We start from the raw sequence: 24,872 nt of genomic DNA on the forward strand, positions 1-24,872 counted from the left end.
CAGCTTGAATCGTTTATTTTCATACTCCTATCGAACAGCCATTAGAGAAATAATTGAATCGTTCGAAACGATAACGCTGATCGCGACTCCGTAAATCGAAAAGCAGAGGAAAATAAGGTTCGTAAGGTTATTGTTTCTGATCTACCGTAAAATTTCCTGTTGCTTTCTGCCATTTCTTTCCGATAATTAGGCTAGGCCGTGTTTATGCAAATTTATATTTTTATAAATGCAACTAAAAGAATATGCTGTTTGTACTCTACTCTGGGTAAATTATGTTTCGTAAATTATATTTTCTCTGCATTTGGTATATTTTATGGATCTCGTGTATTTTCACTTCTTAATTTCCTACAAATTAAAAAGTAAAAGGTTTGAAACAGAAGAAGTCTGGAACGTTCCTTTCTCGAATAACGAGCATTAATCGTGTTACCTGAAAAATAAAATTAAGAAACTCGCAAAAAAGCAGAGTTCGCCGGTTCAGCTTCTAAGAGGCTCGATTAGTGCTCGTTCTTACGCTCGATTCGATTAAAGTGCGAATTGGGAATAAATCAGAGGCTGAAGGTCGAGGATGTATTATATACAGGCATCCTTTTCATTATACGAAACGATAGCGGTCATCTAATGAGAGTAATTTGGGGAACAGACAACGCGAACTCTTAGAATCGGATGTCTGGCTTTCGAGATGATATATGATCCTTTATGACGTAGAAAAGATAATTTGAACGCTGGAGGACTTTTTTTTTATTGTAATTATGTAACGCTAATCATATCTTTCTCATGACGTCAATACACTTCCATGGTTCATATCGTTGTGTTACGCTTTTTTGCTTCTATTACATTTTGGAATTTTGTCTGTATCGAACATAGAATTATTGATTCTGTGTCACTTTTTATCTAATCATCTTTTTCTATAATCGTGAAAAATATGAAGAAATAATTAATACAAGCCATTCCTCGTTTCCATTCTATGCAAAAATATTTTTCAATTTGTTATCTCGCTGTTTAAAGAAATTGAAAGTCTTTCCCTCTGTTGAACAACGAAGAAGATTTAAACATAAAGATTTATAAACCATAAAAATAAAATTGCTGAGAGAAGAAGAGAGAAGAGATAGTTTGATCTACGAGCTTGTAGAATTTAGATTAGAATTTTTGCAGAGCGAAACAATAACGAAACAACGACAGATTCGATGATTACAACGAAAGCGACACCGCGATCAAGATACTGTCACATTCTATATGGAAGAACGTCTGCCAAGGTGAAGGATGACTGCGAACCGGAAGAAGAATTCCCATTATTCGCGGGACGGCGAAAAACTCGCGGAAGAGCAGTCACAGCTGTCATAGAAAATCAAGGGAGAGTTTGTTGATCGAGGCCAAACACGGCCATCCATGAAACCGCTTTCTATTCGTGCGTTTCTCGACAACGGGCTCCGCAACGACGCGTCGTACAATTCGATAATCGATCGTTTAAACTCGCTCTTCACGCGTCCATTCGACGCTGATCGAATCGCGAAGCATATACTATAATAACGATATACACGCTTCTAATCGATTCATGCTCTACGATAGCTATCTCCGGCTAAACGATCCTGCGATTTAACAAACTGTTCCAAAAAGACTGTTACGACTGACGAGTTCCAAAAGCCTAATTTCTCTTTCGCTTTTATTTCTTCCTTTTTTTTCTTTCTTTTTAATATGGATACATGCGTAGAATGAAATTTCGACCAACACATAATGGATTCCATACTAAATTCGTTAATTATTGTTGCGAATCGACTAAAGAGCAACCGGTCAGGTCAAACCGATCGGTCGATATCGCGTACCTCGAACGAATTAACGCTCAAGGTGGAGGAGACTTAATATATCGAGCGTTAGAGTGATCCAGCACTGTGTTGAACTTGTTGTATAAACGTAACGTGTGATATGATACACGGCGGTGGTAAGATCTTGTTGAGAGTAAAGTATTTCACCCATATGGTACGATGTCTCATGATGAACTGTCCTCCTACGTTGCTGATTCTCCCTACCAGCGCTTGGGTTTCGTCTGTCCATCGTGCCCTTCCGTGGTCCTTTCCAGGGGATTTTTACCTAACCTCGGAGTCGTTAGGTTTACAGCTCGGGGAGAACATGCAATTGGGAATTTTCTAAAAAAGGGAATGGGCCGTGCCATAAACGGGCGACCACTCAAAATTCCGAACAATTATACTCGATGACATTTTTAAATCAGTTTCTATCGTTGCCCATTTGTCATTGAGTTATGATCGCTCTTTATCGATACGTATAAAATGCGAGATATCTCGTCGATGGTCTTTGGCAGCGGGATACAAAACCAGATACAACGACAGGCAAGAAAGCTCAGAAGCTATAAAAAAGTTATACAAAAAAGCTATATCGCCAATAGAAGAATTGGAGAACGATCGTAGACGAATATATCAGAAAAGTTATGGTTTGCATTGGTTACAAGTAACATCGTGATTTTTGCAATGAAATTTCAACCGTGATAATCTTTAGGGATTAATTGAAAGTCTTTATCTCTCGTTGGAACATCGGTGACTCTTGAGCGCCTTTGTACGCGTCGATCTCGCGGTATTTAAACTTAGGCTGCGGAAGCGTGGTAAAATGATCGGAGGTGGAGATCGGAAATGCCGCGTCCGAGCCATCGATCACTTCCGTTTCGATGCCTCGAGCTACGTGGCGCGTTATCGACAGTCTATGATCGCGAGATCGTGTTACAAGATCGATCGAACCGCACAATTTTCTCATTATCGAGAAAGCGAGGATAACCGTGCAACCCCGCGCTCGATCTCGTTGTGGATCCTTCGCAACGGTGCTGAAACGATCGATACCATTGCCTTCTCCTCGCGTTTCCATTTCCATCTTCCCATTCTCGATATCGCTTCAACGAACAAATGCTATTTGATTCGCCGCGACCACCGAATCAAAATTTCTATCAATATACGAGTCGTCGCTATCAAAGGATAATAATTCCGATCGCAGTACCATCGATGACTCTGACATTTTCCAACGATCAGCTAGCGATTCGATAAAATTTTAACCATAAAATTTAACAAACAAATTTTCATCCAATAAATCACAAAGCACATAGCGATATAAATTTGCTATTTTGCTCTATCGTTGCAAATAGAAGATTACTCTTATCGATTTCATTTTTCACAAGCTGCAATTCCATTCCCGTTATTATAACGCACAGACATATGAATGTTGTAAAATGACCTATGAAATAAGTTTCCTATAAAATAAGTGTCCAAACACTTCCACGGGACGCTAATAATAGAAATAATAGAAACTAATGGAAGCAGCTGTTGTCGAACAACGTGCAACGTACCTTTTCCCATTTTACGGTAACTGCTCGCGTACGTACGTGACTACGAATTACAAACAGTTCCCGCTGGTTACCGATCGTCCGGTTTTTTCTCCGTTTTATATTTACGACCGCGAACTGCGAATCGGCCGTTCCTTTCTAAACTTTCTCCGGCGAACAGCGACGCACGATTCTTAACGCTTCGTATCGAATTTTTGCCGCGTCCAGATCGATAAGAGAACCGCCGATTTCGCTGTCCTCGGAGCGCATGGTGATCTCGGCCACCGCCGCGAGTCCTTCATCGAGACCGCTGAGATTTATGTCGATCGTGAGCTCCCGTTCAACACAGAACCACGAGTATATTAATTTCCACTCCGTTATCGCAGCGATTCTTCTTTTCCGCGTCGTTGTCGGTAGCTTGGCGCTAAGAGAGAAATCGATGTCCTCGAACATGTCCTCGAATCGCAAATCTATTAATCGTAACTGGAGAGCCTCGTTCGCTTCGTCGATTGGAAATTATTTATTTTTCAACAATTTCTTCGGGCAAAATATTTGATACAATGACAGGAATATGAACATTTCTAGCAAATATTTAGAGATAAGTTCGTTTGCGGCGCGTAATTATTAAATATTAGAGAAATTGCATTTTCCATTTGTTTATTAACACCTTGGACACGGTTGATCAGGTGTAGTAGCGAACGAAAGAAAGTCTAATTCTACTGCCTTCTTTTACTATCGCAAGATTATTCGTAACCGACGCGAACAATCGTTTTCCTAATCTTTTTATTCGAAACTTTTATCCAAAAGTATACTGCAGCAAAATTTGATAAATGGTGGCGTTAACGTAATCTTCTTTGACGACAGGTTTTAAAGACTAAGTGGAAAATTCGTCTCGTTTCTCTTACCTTCGTTCGATTCAACGGATTCGAGAAATCCCAGCCCGGGGCGACGAACAGGTACCCGCATTTTGAAATCTTCCTCGTTGCCTGCAACATAAATATAGATCGTGTTTAGTTTTGACGTTGATCGATACTAGTAGCTATCGTTAGCTCTACAAATAGCCAGTAGGCTTATTGGTATTACGTTATGTCGGATAAAAAGAATGTTCACTGGATCGAAGTTATAAATGTTTATAGATATAAATGCGGTGACACTGGATGAACAGCGTAGAGATAGTACAGAGCCAGTACAGAGATGGTACAGAGAAAGAAAAGTCAATGGTTGGTGAGATCAGAATGAATCCAAAGAAGTCACACTTCGTCGCGTGCATTATGCGTTTCGTCACGTTGCATTGAACTTCTGACGTCGTTATTATTTCTATCGAGTACAAAGACTTTCTACGTAGTTTCACGTCGCGCTTATAGAACTCCTCGGCTGTAGGCGGACACCGGAGAAATATGTACTGGCGAACCAAAGAAATATGAATATCGATGACACAGATTGGACATTGTAAAGCGAGACTTAACCTCGATGAATATAAACGAAAAACATATACTTCTCTATCTATGCTACGTTTTATGCAGCAGTCTCCTTAACTTGTTAACTCGTTCCTCTTCTTCCACGTACCTTCGACACCGCTCTCATATATATTTACACCTGGATCTTCTAACGCGAACAATAGAGAAACGTACGCGAAGAAAGAAACATGTACTTCATTAATTTTCTATTTTATAGCTCTCGTTTTCCGACTAACCACCTCCAGCTTCATCCTAATATCAACACTTTGATCCTCTCACGGGCTAAACTTAACCTCGATAAATAAAGATAAGAATATACATAAAAAAATACATATTTTATTTTATATAACAGCTCATTAACTGTCTAACTTATTCGACTAGTTCTCCACCCAACCACTACCAACGCCGCTACAATATCCATGCTTCGACCCTCGAAAAGAATGAGAGAGAGAGAGAGAGGGAGAGGGAAACGATGAAACGAGATAATTATTAAAAAAGTTCCGGCGGTGTCCATCGACGTCGACATTCCAGAGAAAACATAAGCGGAATATCAACCACGAAAAGCAATCTCCCGTCGCGTCCATGGAACGAGCTTCTCCATCCAGCGAGCTAATCAAACTTTCCAACAACGCCGCGGCTGCACGCCAGATCCTCTTCAAACTCTATTATTATGTTTAGAGGAAGATTTAGGGGCTACCGTCCAGAGATAGGAAGAACGAGAAACAGAAGGAGAGAGAGAGAGAAGCTAAGGAGGATTGGATCGAAGGGTTCAAGAGAGAGAGGAAGGGAAACAGAAACGGCGGCCATTCAGATGGAAAGGAAAGTCACGTGAGCACGTATAATATCTTCGAGGAATCTTAAATCGGTCATTCATCAGGAGCAAGCGTACGTTTCACGTGTTTCTCGTAGTATTTCCTCGATTCATAGCGATATATTTATTTCGACGATCGTTGAAAACCACTTTGACTAAAAATTCTCTTTCCACAGAAAGTATAGAATGACCGTACGTTTGTTCTTTTTTACTGGAACTATGATTAAACGTATAAAAGCGTGATAATGGGGAATTTTCGACTGTACGATTCCAGAGCTCTTATCTGGAAGATCGAATTTATTTATTGGAATTTCTCGGGAGGGAAAGGAAGAGATCGTGCTCGGAACGAGCTGATCGAGAATCTGACATTTTCTTGTATATTCGTCTTTGTAATTAGAGAGCCCTTTTATAACAGTAATATTCCAATGTATCCATCCTGACTTCTTTTCTCTTTCTTTTTTTTAAATAAAAATTGCTCGTTATAACCCTAATTCCTTGTAAACTCCTGCGTTGTGGCTTCATCATATTCTCATTACACGTCTAAAACAACGTATATTTAAAGAAACAGCAAGGTTTTAACACATACTCGTTACCGAGCGCATAATTTTCCATGTTTTCCCCGAAGGAACAACTTCGACGGATCGTTTTCCTTGGAAATATGATAATGAAGCTCGCGTGTACCTCTTTCGCGTTACATTATTCCACGGGAATCGCTTCCGTTGATGCACGGAAGCCATTTTCGATAGCTTTACATCGCGCTTTCCAAATATCTCGAAAAAAAAAAAAAGACGCGATATATCGAGGGGAAACAAAACGACTGTGCGTCACTTTCGCTCGTTACGAAAGTTGCATCCCGAGAAGGGAACGAGCCACGCGAATCAGCGAACTGTTTTTCCTCTCGCTCGAGAACTTTGTCGTGGAATTAAGTATACACGTTCGGGACGATCGAACGATCTTCGACAGCCGAAGAAATTTCACCTAGAATGACGCGCGACGACCCAGATTTCCCGTGCTTAATAACAACCCGTGCATCCAGTCGAAGGTAATCGAAGGTAGTCGAATAAAAGGAGAAAGAAAGGACAAGTACAACTTTGTCGATCTGCTGATCTTAATATGGCATCGATTAAAAATGTTTACGATCGGAAGATACGAGGTCTTTTTGGAATAGATGAGAAATCCGTGAAGTTTTGTGAAAAAATAAAACTAATTGCAATGGATTAATGTATAACGATATCGATTTTATTACTCGAGTTAGGAATTGGTTGTGGAAGGTAACTGTTGAAGGTTGTGGAAGAGTGGAAGATTTTATAATACAAGATACCAGTGCACGGTGGGCAGAAATATGATAAGTAGCCGTGAAGTACTTCATATGGAGGCTAATTTCACAGCAATTTACACTTTGCAATTTCTTCTTCGTAAATTGTTAGTGTCTCCTCATTTAAGATTCTACTTTCGTAATTTCATAATTATATATAGAATATAATGGTGTAGTTTCTAACATTCGAATGTTCGTTCTTTTTCTTTTTTTTTTTTTTTTTTTTTTTTGTAAAATGTAATTACACGAATGAAAGCGTGTTCTTTTTCTTACGTTATACAATTTCATTTCGATTTCCTTGGTGCGAGTTTCATGTTTTAAATTTTTTCTTCTCACGGAAGTCTTACAGATTTATCAATTTTATGGGTTACATATAATTTCCCATGTTCTTCTCTGATATATAATCCATAGATAACAGTTTCTTTTCCTCCTCGCAACGTACAATTTCATTTTGATTTGTGCGCTCGACAAGGTTCGTATTTTAGTCGTCGCTCGCTCTAACGTCAAAATCGAGACTTCTATTTAAAAATAAAAAAAAAAAAAGAGAGAGAAGAAAGAAACAAAAGACACTTCTACCTCACATTCGCGAAACATCTTTAAAATATTCGACATGTAAAACCGAAGGAGCAAACCGTAAAGGAGCTCTGGCGCGAAGAACGGGGACGAAAAAGAGTCCGCAGGACCGGTAAGAAGAGCGATACGTCTTCGTTCCCGTGACTGACGATCATTTTCCAGTGCGTGGCAATCACGAAACCAGGCGATCATCTGGCTTGCGCGAGCAAGAACGAGAATTCACTCGGCTTTATGGAGAAATAAAGTCCCTCGGCTCTCTCCCTTGCTCCGTGTTCCTCGCGGAAAGAGGAACGCCGTGTTGGCGTTCTAACCGTGAGCGCGTCTTTCTTTGCAGAAAATTATGGTGTACCCTTGTATGGGCTAAACAAAAGATCACGGACACCGGCAAAAAGCCTCGATGCCTAAACATGCGCGCGCCACTGCGGAATTCCACTGTGAAATGGGGTCTAACAGAAACCTTGTCCACGATAAACTAATTTACGCCGCGAGATCTCTGCCGTGAGGGCAATTACGCGCAAGATAAATGAACGGCAACGCGTTTATTCTGCTCACGGTCGAGAAACCCATCGAACTTTACGTTATAGCGTAAATTGGAGGAGCATTTGGTGATTTTGTCTAACGTTTCGTGGCATTGTGATTCTATGGAAATTGAAATATTTATAGATGCAATTTGTATCGTTATCTTTTAATAATCTTCATAGCTGGAGAAACGTATAAAGTGACGCGCGTTGTACGTATGAAGAACGTTAACGGTCAACATTATATTAATCCGATTGTATTATTGTTTAAATTTGTGTTTCTTAATTCGCCTTTTATATTTCGTGTGTTTAATTATATGTATCATTAATAAGCAGTTGTTTTACTGATTAAATTAACATTGTAATGAAAGATACGAAATGACTATTCTTGGATATTCCTCGGATAGGATGATAACAGGCGTTCAAAGAGAATTTATGATTTCGTTGGTTTTTGACGCTGTTATTATGTATCGTTACCATGGTATGCAGTGCGTAATCGCATCATCAATTAAGGATCAAATACGATGTTATATCGCTGATAATTTGTAGCCACATTCGATATTGGCATGTACTGCGTTTTACTACAACGAGTACTAAAATTAAGGTCTGTTACAAATTAGTGCACGCTGCAGTAAATCTAGCATAACATTATGTTTAATTCTCGATGTGATCGACCTGGAACCCGTTTAACCAATTACGTACCAAGGATTTCGCCTTATGTACCGATCGAAGGTTGAGCATACTGAATTCAATTACGCCAAAGGTAAAATACGAATGTTGCCGCAACATCTACCACGATCCACTCGTCGGAGCGTTCAGAGAAATTTAAAAATATATCAAACGTACACGCGGTACGCTGCTGCAAGATTTTTACGACGAATGTTCAAATATTTTCAATATGATCGAGAAAGGATCGAAAACTTTTGCCTCGTGACGTACTTATATGGCGATCAAGATCGAAGAAAACGTCGGATCGATTTCGGTATTACGAAAACGAAACAAACGCTGGTAATGCAGCGTGATCTTTGTTTCGCAAGAAAGGAAAAAAGTATGCATAAATTGTATATCGGTGTTCCGGGAACGAGCCAGTCCGGATTCACAGTCCAGTTAGCTTATCGAGGACGATTAGAATCGCGATTCCACTAAGAAACGAGCCAATAAAATCGCGAATTCCTTCGTGGCTACGGCTACAACACACCTCTATGTTCGATCTATCCACCGAGATAATTCTAAAGATCCTGTATCTTTCTCTCTGTGGACGCTGTGCTTTTTGTCCGGTCGAATCGATCGCATCGAATCTACGCTCTGTTTAACCGCTTTCCGTCCGGGCGTCCGCTGATTTCCTGTCGTCCGTCGCACGTTCACAATTGACTTCCGGCCAGCCGACTCTCCCCCACGCCATACTATCTCGCATCTGGACAAAAGCGCGTTGGAAAACTACCGCAATTATTTTGCGCGTAAACTTTATCGCGTTTTATCCGAGTAATAACGTGGAATGGAAAATTCGTATAATATAGAAATAAACAGAAAGACGAGGATTTAGCAACGTCTCTTGCATTCATCACCTAACGATTACCAAATAATCTTGCCAGAACGATCTCGTAGTCTTGTAACTTTAATATATAACCTTAATATATAACTAACGTAATAAATATTGCTAAATAAGCAGAAGGATTACAAGCATTCGGCAACGCCTTTTACATTCGTCGTTTCGTTAAACGATCTTCCCAGAACGATATTCGCCGTCTCTGACCTAATACTCCGAGATCCCACGAAGTACTACAACCGATATTAATTAACATCGTAATCTCTATCCATGTCTCGATAAATCATCTCAACGACAGGCTCTGAGAAACATTTCCGCCATCTGTGCTTGGTGCCAAACTTTCCGACATTTGCTCGCGCAACAAGGATCAACGAACGTCGATGTACTAATCCAAAGCTGAAAGATCAGTCGATGACCTGCCGTGGCGTCGATTGCGCAATCGAGGGACACGTTCGTCTCGGCAACTGGCAATAATTGGACAACAGGTTGATCGTTCGAGGCAAAGAGATCTCTCCTTCTCTCGTGGCTTTCTCGCTGTCGTCCTTGACACGCTTCGACCGAGTCCTTGCCAGTCCTTAAGCTCTAAACGCGACCGAGATGCGGGCCCACTCGAGACCAGCCGCGCTAATCTCTAATAAAGTCGATCACGGAGAGGTGTAGGTGCGCCCCGACGCCTCTCGACGTCTAAAAGGCCAACTTGAAACATGGCGAACAACGAACGTCGAAGAAACAAGCCAAGCTTTATGAAAGCAATTAAAAATCTACCGCGTCAGCCAACTCGTTAGCCAATCAGACCGTGTCGTAGGCGACGCCTGGCCAATAAAAAAAGGTCCCGTTGAAACGTTCTCTATTTTGAGGACGTGACAAGTATGGTAATAGTCGCGTTTCTGGTGATAGTCTGTGAATTTAATAAAAAGGACGTGTTAAAATCGATACTACAGATGGGAGGATTCTCTAAAATCCAATCTTTCTTTCCTATATGATCTTTTATTTTCAAAAATCATATCATCGAACATTCTGCATAAAATTAAACAAAGTCCTAGAATCGTCTTACGTTATTTCAAAATGAACAACACGCTATCCCGTTGATGCGATAATCGAAATACGAAATAAAATATGCTACTGGCATAACGTGTCACATGGCAAGCAACGTTTTAATACCTAGAAACGTTACTTTCTGACCATCTTTTTATAAAGTTAGAAGACCATAATTTTAAACTACCTATTACAGCACTTATCATCGGTAATAACACGCTTTTATCTGTAATTTAATTATTACATTGCATTGTGTAGAAGGCAGCCAGGTGTTGTCCGGATACTTCCGTGTGGTGGTGTACATACACTATGCGATCGTATGGCCGGCGCACGCTGTCGGAATACAGGAAGCCTGGCAAGATAGATGTCCGTTTAGATTCAGTAACGAGGCGGATCTCTTATTAGAGACGGTTTTCGTTCAGAGAGAGAATCAAGAGGAGGAACGGCGAATCGTTAACGTTCTATCGCCGCGAATTCATTTCTTCCGCGCGGTAATCGAGTGTAAATGCGATTCGACGATTCCCCCATCGCGGAACTCGCCCATAAAATCGTCCGCGGGCAAACCAATTTACATCGTCGAGTTTCAACCCAGCAACGTAAATCTGACGTCTTTCGAACGCAACAGGTATTGCCCTCTGACTGTGTCGGAACAGAGCGACGATCAGACTAATGCCGCGTTAGCTGTTCATCGCTATCCTCACCCTTTGAAATTAATTTCGTGATGCAGGATGTTTGGCTGCGTAAATTCCCCTCTGAATTTCTTATTCCAACAGAAGAAAAAAAAAGAAGAAAGAGGAATTCGGAACGAACCTGGAACATAATCGTTTCTACATCGTCGAAATGTCTCGCGTCTGTGGCAAGAAACGACGTATCTTAATTTCAATATCGCCAAGACACCATGTGTGTCTTGATAATTGTCCGGACAAGATCTCGACTCGTGACCATCTAACAAAACAACGCTGTGTATTTCCTCTTAATCGCGATTAATCGATGTCGTTTGAAATTTCCAACGAAAATGTGTTAATCCATTGGCGTAAAAATATTTTTATCTTCAAAGATACTTCAACTTTGATATTGCCAAGAATCCATAAATATATGTGCGTCTTGATAATTCATCGTACAAGACGTCGATCCGTGATCATCTGACAAAACAACGCTTCTACGATTTCTTTTTAACCGCGATTCCAATTCCCTTCTCCCTACGTCCACACAGATTCCGTTCACCGAGCAGTGTTTGCGGTACGATCGACGATTTGTCGAGGCAACATGGAGACTTCTACGTGCAGCAATTGAACACCAAGAAGAGTCTCGCCTCGTCGTAGCTTCGTTTCTCTCTTACCGGTCTCGAGATACGAAGAACTCGCTCGCGTGCATCACACGAGGAATCCCACGCATCTCGTCGTCTGCATATCCCACATCCGGTGTCCATTCTGGCCACCTCGACCAACCCTCGCTCTTGCATTTCTGCTTTCCTCTCTCGCCCGAGAAACCTGTCCCCACCTAGCATCCTGGTATCGAGATATTATCGCGACAAGAAATCGATCGACGAAAAGATTAAAGCGTGAGTTACGCGTCCACGCGTTCGTTTTCACCGCCGCAGAGAAATATCTATTACCGATCGGTACAATTTTTTGTCTGTTTTTTAACAGCCTAGGGGATCAAGGACGAATCGGTTCCACCTGCGAGAAACCATTAAACGACTTCTTCGACAGTTTCAATACGTCGATTGCCGGCTGAATTTCGTATGGCTGGATCGTACGAGTGCTTCTTTCAGCGTGAAATTCTATCACGTATTTCGGCATCATACGTTATATAAACCTACCGAGAGATAGGATTTTCGATCGGAATTTTTAGCTTCTCGTCGCTGTGTCTACGAATTTTCGTGTAATAAGAATACGAATTTAAATAAATCGATTTGTAGCGTTTGGCTACTCGCGCGTGTTTATAAATAGAGATGAATATGTAGATATTTTGTATATATTAAGTTGCTGAAAAATGTTTTCACTTGCCGTTACACTTTTTCAATCAGCTTACGACATACATGTTAGTAACGAAATATCGTAAAGTAATTTAAGCGCATCTGGTACGTTACGCCATTGCCATGGTAATAAGTGTGCTGAATTTTGCAAATATGGCTATTTCTTTAATTCAAACACTGAGAAATGTGGCGCCTGTCGCTAGTAATTTTCCCAGCGTTCGACTTCTTCGTGCAGACTTTTTTTAACTCGCCACGACATTCAAATAATCCACGGACGATTAACACGTTCGATTCGAGGTAACGCATATAGGAAATGTTTTTATCGCTTGTACGTCCATTGGACACGGAATCGTATCCCTTTTTATCTTTTAAATTGTACTCGATTCTAGCCTGGTTTTGCCAGGTATACGTTACTTTTTGCCTGCAACAGGTAAATCGACGTAAAAGCAAGAAACAGGCATTCGACACGATAATTGAGAAGCAATGTGAACGTGAAAAATCCACAGCCTCGATTCCAAACGACCGGACCGTCGAATAATCGATTCCATCGACTAAATTGATGACACTAGCTCCACCGCGGGGCGTCTCTATCCGCCTCAACGTTTGACACGCCGACTGATTTCCAGTTTCAGTGGCTTTCTACTCAATTAACTTAGCGACCGCGTAACAACCGTGGAAAACCTCAAGAAACTGGTGTTGCCCTGCGAATTCCGTCACGGAGGAGGCCATCCTATCACTTCGTCGCGTTTCAGACTCTACTTGCCACGATGAGCCACATTTACGGCCTCTTTGCGCCATCGTCCACAGAATCACGTCAAACGATCCTTTTTAATCCTATCAACCCTTTGGTTGGATAGTCATAATGATAATCGTGATGGCGCAATAGCTACCGTAATAACTGGCTCCATTCCCAGTTTTCATAACAAAAAAAAAAAGTTTGTACTGCATCTGTTATTATAAGAAGTTGATTATACTTTTACGAGTTATGAAAACGTGTTACGGCAGTACGAAATTAATGGGACGATGCGTTTAAATGATAACGGAGGTTACATTAAGGTTAAACGATCGACCTAAATGTACCTATCAATTATAGAAAAAAAGAAAAAAGGACGGAATTCGCGTTGGAATTGCATAGCGTGAAAACCATCGTTCGTGAGCGTAAAAGAAAGTATAGGATCGTTCGAGAAAGAACCAACGATCGACGCTCGATCGAGCAAAAGCGAGCTTTACCTAGTTCCAGATGCTCGGTTTTCGTTCTCAGCGGTTCTTCTCGTCTCTTTCCCACGACCGCTATCCATATCGTATTGCTCCGTTTCCACGCGTAACCACAATTAACGAAGAGTTTTCAACGCGAATCCTACAATCAAGTGGTCGTTAAACCTTTGCCATGGGGAAAAGCCATCTTACTCGGCCGTCTTGACTAAACAGGTCAACCTGACGTTTCCGTTGATCGATAGGTGTGAGATGAACGGTGGAAAAGCGAGCAGAGGGCGAAAGAAAGCGGAAGAAACGAGGAGAAACGTTTTTCAGATGGACATTGTGCACGTACGGTTAATCGAAGTCGAAACAATTTACCAGTTAATGATCGCTCACCTGGTCCAGCAGGACCACGGGTTGTGTAAAGATCGCAGAACCATCTTACGTGTCTTGTTTTTAAACGACGATTACGTGAAACGGATCAAGGAGGTCCCGGGCAAAGTGAAAGCGGGACTAATCGATTCTTAAACGTCGCCGACGAGATACGAAATTTATATCGGAGATCGATACGACAAGATCTTCCATCATATACAGGAAATAACGTAGAGAAGAGACCGCGAGCTTCTTTAACTTTCCGACAACTTAGCGTTTAATATGTGACGTTTTCGACGTACTCAACTATTCACAACGCTGTTCAAGTCGGTAATCAAATCCGTCAAAACTAATCTTTCACTGTTCGATCGTCATTACGCGCAGATGTGCCGTGAATCTCTTAAAAACTACCCTTTAACGTCTGATCAACAAATAGTAATATCCAGTCACGGTGCGTGGTTTTTTTGTGCCGGGGAACCTCTCTGCAAATCCGCCAGCTTGAAAAAAGCAAATCAACGTACGATCGAATGCCCCATCGGTGGGGCAGTCATTATTCCGCGATGTCCCCTGTGAAACAGAGAAATCAGAGAGGGCTGGCGAGCTGTGGGGAAGTTGCTACTACGCAGCAGGCAAGCGTAGAATCGCAACGTATCATTATCATTGTAAAGCATTCGTACGATTTACCATCATCGATCATGCTCGGGACGCAAGAAATCGAAAAGCAGCGGCAGCACCGGCAACAGCAGCCGCATCGTACCAAGAGAGAATCATTACGTTACGCAAGATTAACCCACCTCCCTTGTCTCTCTCCCTGCCCTCTCTTCTCCGTCAGTTCCCTCTCCTCGCGTGTTACGTCGATTACCCGCTCGCATGTTTTGCAACAACAATACAGCTGTGCATACAAATGCATACAAATAACCCGGCTGGTTAACTTCGAAAGAATTGCCCAAGAGAAGCGTCGAGGAGGTCGAAGACGTGGGATCGAACGCAACCTGTGTGTTTCGTCGTCGTTACCTCGTCGTTACCTCGTTGTAGCTGGAGGAAGAGGTAATAAGGAGAAAAAGAAGCAGAAATATAGAAGCAGGCATGTATGAAAGTACAGGGTGTTCCTAATTTTTCTAACCAAACTGTAGAAGCGTAATCCACAAGTGGAAATAAGGGAGAAACGTTATACAAGCTGTCGCGAAACACGTAGGGAATATTTATAAGATGATTATAAAATGTTTAGGCGCGAAAACGTCGCTGAGTATTATTTTCCAAGTTGCCAATAATTTTACTATACGCCAGAAATATTCTAGTCTCGATTAATCAGCTGACGAAGCCCTTTTATTCTGTTGGATTTATTTGTACGATGTTCCAGTCAGTGTCTGATCGAATGAACTGTGTTGAATCTACTCGTCGCAAGGTGAATTAGTATGCGAACCAAGTCTCATCTGACTGTTGTTGGCTGAAAACATTAGAAACACCCTGTATATGCGAAATAATTAGCTACAGACTCCTGTTGTACACCATTGTTACCACTTAAATCACTAACGAACCTGCGAGTACGAGCTGAGAACACACATCCTTCGTTCGTGGCTCGCGCGATAAAAATAACGAAGAATCGTTGGGAGAGGAAGGGGTGGAAAAGAAGAAAGGAAGAAACACGTTGATCGGGTATGAGGCGGTTCTGTCTACGTGGTTCATTATGTAAAATGCTATAGCTGTGTCGGTTATTGACATTTCATGGATATTACGGCCCTCTGCTGCGTTACGTGGCGTTCGCCGTGAACATTCCACCGCCACGTAACTTCTTGTTTTTCGATTTTCGAACACCGACAGGTGTTTGTGACATTCGACGTGTAAGCATGATATAGTAAATAGTTTTGCTGAAAATTCAATATAATACAACAGAGCCACCAATGTTCGATTTAATATATAGAAATGATAGAATAATTGCTTTTTCGACGCTAATCTGCTAACAGTGGCAGATGTTAAACAAAAACTGTATAGTTCAAAGGTAAATTAATTGGAATATTTCATAATAAGAATGTTACGAATGTATACAAGGTACGTGTGTAAAATGAATACTGGTAAAATAATTACTGACTTAAATTTGCAACAACTTCGGAGTCGCTAATAGAGCCACGTATGTATAATTACGCGAGGAAGATTTAAATAATCTGTTATCGTTCGAAGGTGTTTCTATAACTGGTTATTTATCTGGAATTATCTTGCCTACAGATTAACGTCCTTCTCGCCGATTGCTCCCACGAGCTCGAATTAACCTTCTGCGATCTCGTATCGAGGCAAAATCGACGACATGCGTTTCCTTCTACACTTTCATTCCCATTTAACCGCTGTTGGATCTTTAATAAACGAACGTCATTAAGAAACCTTTTTACACGGAGACATGAAACGTCGCGATACTATTGCTCTGCGTAACCCTTACGTATAATTTCCATCGTTGAGAAATGTAATTTTATTAAAGCGTCCACTTTTACGTCGGAATATTAACGAAACTCCCTCGACAAAGTCTTTCAAGGTTCTAGTTATCTGATAATGTTTGCGTTGAAACTGACAACGTGAGTTGGCGCTCGCCATCCATATGCAGATACGCTAATTACGATAAATAGTAACTAGAAGATAGGTTTAAGATGTTCTTTTGTTTTTATCCTTAGTGTATTTTCGTCCAGTCGCGGGGAGACGCGTTCGCGTTGAGGCGCGTCAACGAGAGTCGTAAATTCCCGTTACGATTATACGAATCGACACCGCGAGCAGGGCGATCCCCTTATTTCTGTTAGGATAATAGGGGTGGTTGTGTTTGAATAACTTTGGTCTACAGTTATTTCATATAAGTATATTTACACCAGTTAACAACACTCCACTATGGGGAACAGCAGCAATGAGCCATATAAACAAAATAGAAACAATCCAAGCCAAAATCCTTAGAACAATGGTAAACGCCCCGTGGTACGTTAGAAACGAGGATATACGGAAAGACCTGGGAATACCAACAGTCAAGGAAGAGATTACCAGATTCGCAACAAGATACAGAGTAAGAATAGAAACACACCCGAACCAGCTGGCAGCTGAAACGTGCAACACAACAAATATCGCAAGAAGACTAAAAAGGAAACACCCAATAGACCTCATAAAAGATATAACTTGGAAAAAACGAAGCTGGCACCCCGCTGGGGGTAGCCGCCCACATGCTATATTTATTTTTTATTTTTTTTTCTTCACCAACAAGATATAACACTTTACCAAATGTCCATAAGGACAAATTGTAAAATAACCAAAATAAAATAAAAAAAAAAAACCAGTTAACAACACGTAGACCGTATACAGAAAATCTTAGAGATCGTCGGACGGTACAATGTTTAACCCGAGGGTTGATAGCGTTAGCGCGTTGAATGCCGATACCGTGTTAGATTAGTAGACGTGCTGCCCGATGAGCGAAAGAACAGTCCGAGGTATGTTAGAGCAAGTATATTTGACTGTCCGAGGAGCGTAAAAGCAGTGACTTGACTCTCGAGTTGTTGAAGAGAAGTGCCTGACTATTTAGGAGGAACTATTAGGAGGAAAGCTCGTACTATTTAGGAGGAAAGCTCGATGTGAATGTACCCTTTCTGAACTAAGGACGCGGATTCGTTGTTCACACTTTTCGGTAGAAAAGTAAGGATAACGATCAGTGATGCCCATTGGTTATAGCCAATGTTGATAAACAAAATACGAGGAGAAAGTCTCCTGCATATATGACCCATGGGTATCCTTGTTCTTGGAAAAACCCAGCTGTTTCGCGGGGCACATCTGCTTTCTCCGAAATTAGCAAGAGTGTGCAATAAACCCAAGGACCGTTCAAAGGACCATCCATAAACCCAAAAATACTTGTGCGAATAGAAGTTAAGCTGGAAAGCTTCGGTTTATGGTGGTTCCTTGGGTTTCTTGCAAGTCAGTGTAACGAGGGGTAGGCCTTGGCGGCCAGACCGAAAGGGACGTCGCACGGACCCTCTCGCGCGACGTAACACTTAGTCCATGTAAGAAAGTGCAATAAAGGTTTATCGGCTCAGAACGATGTTTTTTCTTTTTATTTTATTTTGGTTTTTTACAATTTGTCCTTATGGACATTTGGCAAATGTGTTATATCTTATTGGTGAAAAAAAATAAAATAAAAATAAATATAGCATGTGGGTGGCTACCCCCAGCGGGGTGCCAGCTTCGTTTTTTCCAAGTTATATCTTTTATGATCAGAACGATGTGATAGATTTATCCAAAGAATAAAATAATAGCTATTGTGATTCTACCTCTGAATACAGAAATAACAACAGTTTGTTTCAACGTCGAGAATCACAATCTCGTAAACGATGCATTTTACTACGATTGACAAATCTTCGACCTGTGCAACCTCAATAAAACAATCGTGTGAAGCAGTCGTACAAAACGCAAGACCAAAAAATGGAGCAAACTTGTAAAGAGGCAAACATCGAAATCGTGTCAAGGTCAAGATGATCACACTATGCAACATTATGGAAGAATCAAGAGGCAGACGGTTTCCTGACCTGACTCAAAGTCGGAATCGACTGACCAACCTCGAAATCCCATACCCCGCCGTCAGAGAGATACGAAAAGCAAACGTTTAAGGTGGATAAGCTTGGAAAACGTGGGTGGATGTAAACGTAGGTGTATATAAGGTAGACGGATGTCGTGATGCGCACTTGTCGAGAATGACTAGTCGAGCCTCCCGCTCGTGGTTGCCCGAGGGCAATCACACAGGTACAATGTGCAACTGTAGGGTCCCGTGTATGCCCCATCGTGTCAGTTCTCTACCTCTTTCTCCGTCCTTACACTCGGGTCAAACTCTTTTTTTACCTTGGTGGTTCGTGCGGGTACTTTCTTGCTATCGGCACCACCATCATTAGGAATCACTAACAGCGATCCAAGTTTCTCTTATTCGCGCCAACTTTTGACGAATACCGGGAAATCTATGCTCGGTCGGGTACCGCAAACGAGTACACTGAGCAATTTCTAAATCTGAAATCGTCGTGACGTGCGATTCTCTGGTGTAAATTACGTGCGACCGCGTGTAACGTAGGATCGGGTTCGTAGAAACGTGACACGTTTCGAGCATTGTCAATTGTAATAATTTCTGAAGTTTACAAGATTTACAAATTGACGGAATATTTGTAGAAATTACGTGTACAAGAAATTTTCTGAGAGAGAAAAACCTACGAAACTTGGCCAAGCAGCGAAAAAGTAAGAAACGAAGGAAGCAGCGCCAGGGATGCAGAGAGGAACGTGCGTGGACTTCGATTCTTTCCGAAACAGGAAAATTACCGATAACCTGACGCACATGCAGAAGAACCAGCTCGTTTCTTGCTTTCGTACGACGAACCTCGAATACCAATATGTCGGTACCCACGTTGTCCGATATCAGGTGAAAACAAATCCTCGTTGTACGAACGAACGAGCTTTCCTTGACTGGCGGCCAACGGACGGCCAACTTCGATTTCACGGTCACCCGGTCGTTGGAATTCTAATAAGAATTTAATGGACGAAACGACGCCAATTCCAGCGTAACTGGCCTCGGTCTCGGCCACTTTCCATCGAGGTCCGTTCGTTCGTATCACTTTCGTCTGGTTCGCCGACACTTCCTGCAACCAGCGTTGCTGTTTCTTCGGTTTCTAACTTTGACCAGCTTCGTCACATGGTTGGAGAAAATTGCAATTTTTGGAAAAGATTTTTGCTTTACGGCCATTTGGCTACCGACTGTCGGATGGTACGTGACTTGGCGAATTTTTAACGAATCTAGACAGCGTGCGGTTTTACCTTTCGATTCATCGTATCTCGATAGAAAGTGCGTGTGTCATAAATCGCATAGTTTCGCCTGGCAATTTCAAATTGCCAAGGGTGACTTTATGCCCCTTCTAGAGAAGAAACGCGCGTTAAAGACGTAGCAGAAGAGAGAGCTCGAGTTACCAAAAATCCTTGAACGTATGAGAAGACAGACTTGCTAACAAGATTTGAACGAGACATCAGAGAGAGAGAGAGAGAGAGAGAGAGAGAGAGCGAACGTTCCAATAGCAGTGGGATGAAGATAAATTTAAGAATTAGATTCAAGGACCAAAAATTCGTCCGTTTTCTTCGCCATCCCAGTAACCTGAAAATCGATGGATTTTCAAACGAGCTACAGATCTTTGGACAACACCGTAGGATATTTCCCGAGTCTCCGGGCAACCCTAGCGCTGTAGCTCCACCGATCGAAACGAATAACGCCGACTTTCAACCGGCTAACGACCTTCCAATAAAGCGTGCACGATAAAATAGCGAGCCAACGGATAGTCGGAGAACGCGTGCACAGATAAAACAGTGGAATATCTGCGTTCCATCTGCGAAAAGGTCGTCGACGTCTATTTTTCGGTGTTCGTTATTGTCTCGATCGGCACGATCGAAGGCTGTTGGCGCGTAACGAGCCCTAAAATGTCGCAATATAATTCCGCTAGTGTGTATGGCCGATACCGGGCAATACGTTTCATTGTCATTAGCCTAAGGGTCGCCATAAGAGAGAAATGGAAATCGATACGGAAACAATCGAGCACGGTAGCTGGGATAGCAGACCGGCTTCTATGTACGATATGCGTGAACCACCGGTACCGTTACCAGAGTTACATGCCCGTTCACCTTAACTCGACAGTTGAATTCGTTAGCGGGCTGGATTACGAGTAATGTGACGCCGGAATATTCCCTTTTAGAACCTGGAGAAACGGCGCGCAAGAGCGAGCCCGACCAGAGGGGAACCATGCAATAGCGCTTGTTTTCACTGTACATGGCGATCGTTAAAACTCCTTTTCGTTGGTCGTCATACGGACGATTATGGTGGTTCATATTTTCTAAAGACGGCTCTTAGGATGCTGAGTCGGTTCTAACGATTCCTAGAAAGTGAAACTTTCGCCAAGTTGAGCGAAGACTAAGTATTTGGACGGTGTTTCCATTACTATACGACTCGTTGAACGAAAACGAATTCTTACAGCCCGAAACTGTATTGCGTAAGAGCGAAAATTTCTATGGAATTCACTTGAAATTCTGACTCGTTCGCTCCACGATGGTGCAAACTTTGCCGGATCGATTAATGAGAGACGATACCTGTCCTACGAATCCAATGGGATCGCAAAAAGAGCAGAGATTCGCTTTACGTACCTTCGTTTCTACCAGTTCGCTTTTACTATTACGACACGGAGTGGTTTGTCGTTAAACAATTATTACGTTCAACAGGAACGAACTCGTGCCTTAAGTTAATATCGGGGGAATTCAAGTGGGTGATAATGAACGAACAAATGTTTACGTTAGAATATCGGTAATAAGTAAAAGGCAAATAAAAGATCTACCGATAATCTGTGCGCTATAAATTAGTATTGCATAGGTGTTCCTTTCGTGTATAGTAATGCAACAGGAATGCGACAAAGGCAAAGTTTAAAATATCTTTTTTGGTTATATCCCAGTCTGCTTATTTTGAACACGATCGTCAGGCATACCGACGTGTTCGACGTGAACGACACGCATCATAAAACATTTGGACGCTTTTGTATCGAGTACAATGGAACGTCTCCCGTCCCGTTACTTCAAATTAATATCGATCTTCGTTCGATCGATCGTGTCAGAACCCCGTGCATACGGTCACGTTCTCGCCACGTGGGCGTTTAAACGAGCAACGAAAGGACAGACCGCGGAGTCGACCGAGCCGCGCCGAGACAGAAATAGTAATTAGGCAGGTCAAATTAGGTTAACCTTGAAAGGAAACGCCGCGCGAGATGTTTCAGCGCCAAAAATGGTCTCGAAAGTGGTTCGAATTGCCTCTGGATGGACGTTCACCCGATCGACGCGAACGATTTTCCTTCTGGACGACGTCATGCGTCAGAAACTCGTTCTTCTTTCTTCGGGTTTTTCATAAAGAAAGTTGGTTATCTTTAAAGGTAAGATTTTCTGTACGAGTCACGCGTTATTTAATCGGATAAGTTCGTACGCAGAGATTTTTTAACGGCGTTAAATACTTCGTTGAGACGAGGTTTTTTCAAACACACTTACTTCGCTTCATTTTTATACTAATCCGAAATTCCTTCGAATTTTGCTTCGAGAAGGTAACACATTCCAATCGTATCGAGAGAATTTGTGCGAAGTAATAAAAAGACGCGAAGCTCTTAAATGCCCCCGAGAGTTTCGAACAAATTCCAAATATTTCAGAAGGAAAGAAATGGAAAAGAATTCTCTGCAAACGTTTAAGAATCGCGGAAGAAAACAAATTTTGCAAATCTATCATTCGCATTTTAATATTAAACACAATTCTCGTAATATTTTTGTACATTTTCCAAACAAAATTCTGCTTGCGCGTGTCTCGAACGGATCTGTAACTCGATGGATTCCCACAATTGCCAATTGCCCAGTTCCAAAGTCGCGCTACCATCATCCTAAAACCATTGACACACTTGCCCCTATTCGCAAACTCTTGGTCGACCCACTGAGCGTGAAAACAGCGTGGAGAGCCGTCGCAGCATCCGCCGGGTACGGGAATAGAATCGTTTAAGCTTTGATACCACGGCTAGTTAGCGTCGACCGTTAACCGGTTAACAATGTCGCGACGGGTCGTGACAGTTCGACCGGGTCAATGAATCGGGTCGAATTCAATTTTGCTCGCTCGACGAGCCGACACGCGGTCGAAACGAAGAAAGTCTAGCTCTTCGATACCGATATCGATTTTAATCCGGTCGGACGAGTAGACAGAACGAAAGTGACCCGTGAACGCTGCCTGGTGGGTATCGACGTCCAATTTCTCACGAGAGTTTCTCGAATTTCAATTTCAGTATCGGTCGAGAGTCAAGTTGGGCAATGGTTAGCCTCCCATCGAATCTTTCCATCTGTCTGTCCCCCGTCCAATGTCCCTCGAGGCCTTTCACTCGAAAGACATGGACCTCGAAACAGTCTCTGCACGGATTCCTGTCTAGTACACGGTATCCAGATTTCGTCACCGAAATACGTACAGCGGTTCACCAAAGTATCTGAACACTCGTAGAAGCTTTTCTTCCGAATACGTTACGCGGCTTGTATAAAAGGTTTCGTATGGCATACGATGTGCTACAGTCATCACGGTCACATTGATGAAGTTGGAGACAAACCGGATGGAGTTGCGAGACACTTGTGGCGAACACGCGTTTTAAAAAAATCCTAGAATTATTTGGACGGTCGATCGAATCGCTTGGACGTTCGTGCCTTCGACTGTATAAATTAAAATTAAATAGAAAGAATAAAATACACAGCAAAATGACGATCAGAGAATATTTAAATAAATTAATACCTGTTACTCGTGAGCGAAAATAATTTCCATAATCGATAATGGTTACCGGCAACCAAACAAATTGTGGTTATTTATGATTGTTATTTCTGATGAAAATCTTTTCAATTAATCTAATTTACGACTATTATGTTTTCTGATATTTTTTATGGCAAGTATTCAAATACCGTGGCGAGCCACTGTGTACCTATTCGAGAAACCGCTAAATTACCTCGATGGAAATCAATTGCTCCAGGGGAAGAAGGAAAAAAGACGTCGAACTCGCAGAGGTTGTGAGAAACGTCCGACTGGAGGAAACCGCGATACCGGAATAATTGACACATTTCAAAGTCGGGAGAAAATTCGCCTGCTACACAGGAGATGGATAACGTCCAACGTCTTGATTGCACCGAAATTTCGAAAGCAAACCGTGACTTACGTAGCACTTCTGTAATAGTAATGGTGAGCAGCGAGTTGAATGTCGGAAATTTTTTCGTTTCATGGGTTCTCGATAAATAACAGGGTTTGATCTACTGCCTCGTAATTGAGGGTAATTCGTTTGCCCTTTCCGCTACGTGTCTTGTACGTTTGAGGTACTTGAAGCTGAATATCGGATAGGATAACTTGGTTATCGAGGAGAAAAAACGCCTAGCTTCTTAAATCGTGAAGATACACCATCAACCAAAAGTTATGAGAATCTCTAACGCTGTTTATATCGAATCTTCTTCTTAATAATCTCGTAATTACTTCGAAATTAATACGAGTATAAAAGGCAATTCTCTTCAGATATTTCACAGAATAGTTTGCCAAAGTAGCGCAATTTTAGCCAATTATCTTTCCTAAGTTCTTGCATTTTATGGGACACACAGCGAACACGTAGAATTTTCTGAAATTCTTCGATCGAACGTAACATGTGGCATAATTCCAAAGTATCGGCCTATACCGTAAATATCAAGCCACGCAAAGACCAAAAAGATAGTAGCAGTGGTAAATTACAGTTCGTCAAAATTCTTTTTCTCGCAGATACCAAGACACGTAAACAGAGAGCTAGAAGGAACGAATCAGGTATCGAAAGACGAGCTTACCTACACTCGTATGGCCCCTTCGGCTTATTAGGTGCTCCTTAATAAGGTGTTGGTTGGGCAGGTGCTTTCGAGGACTGTTTAAAGCTCGTTACGCGTTAAGAGGTATCACGTAGACGGGTCGTGGGTCGCGACCTCCGAGGCCGAGCCTCTTTTACGAGGAGTACTGTTACTGACACAGTGGCACGCTTAAGCACGACCTCTCGACCGTCTCGCTATTCTCGAAAGCACCTGCAGTCGCATACCCTGGAAGGTACCACGCCTTCGTCGTGTGTTAGCCCGAGATACGAAACCGGACGACTGGTCGGTAATGACACCTCGCGAAATGGTAATTGCACAGGAAGAGAGGGGAACGTCGGGAAAGAAAG

At 42.0% G+C, this 24,872-nt stretch overlaps 1 protein-coding gene across 4 annotated transcripts in view; it reads right to left on the reverse strand.

Annotated features, from left to right (window-relative positions):
- Positions 1–24,872, reverse strand: part of LOC132905550 (protein outspread) — a 221,940-nt gene that overhangs the window by 153,329 nt on the left and 43,739 nt on the right. For all 4 annotated transcript variants that reach the window (XM_060956941.1, XM_060956940.1, XM_060956942.1 and 1 more), the window contains exon 2: positions 4,225–4,305. In XM_060956941.1, the coding sequence (XP_060812924.1) occupies positions 4,225–4,305 (81 nt within the window). The remainder of the gene's footprint in view (positions 1–4,224; positions 4,306–24,872) is intronic.

The sequence above is a fragment of the Bombus pascuorum genome, chromosome 3 (assembly GCF_905332965.1).
Source record: "Bombus pascuorum chromosome 3, iyBomPasc1.1, whole genome shotgun sequence".
Taxonomy (NCBI): domain Eukaryota; kingdom Metazoa; phylum Arthropoda; class Insecta; order Hymenoptera; family Apidae; genus Bombus; species Bombus pascuorum.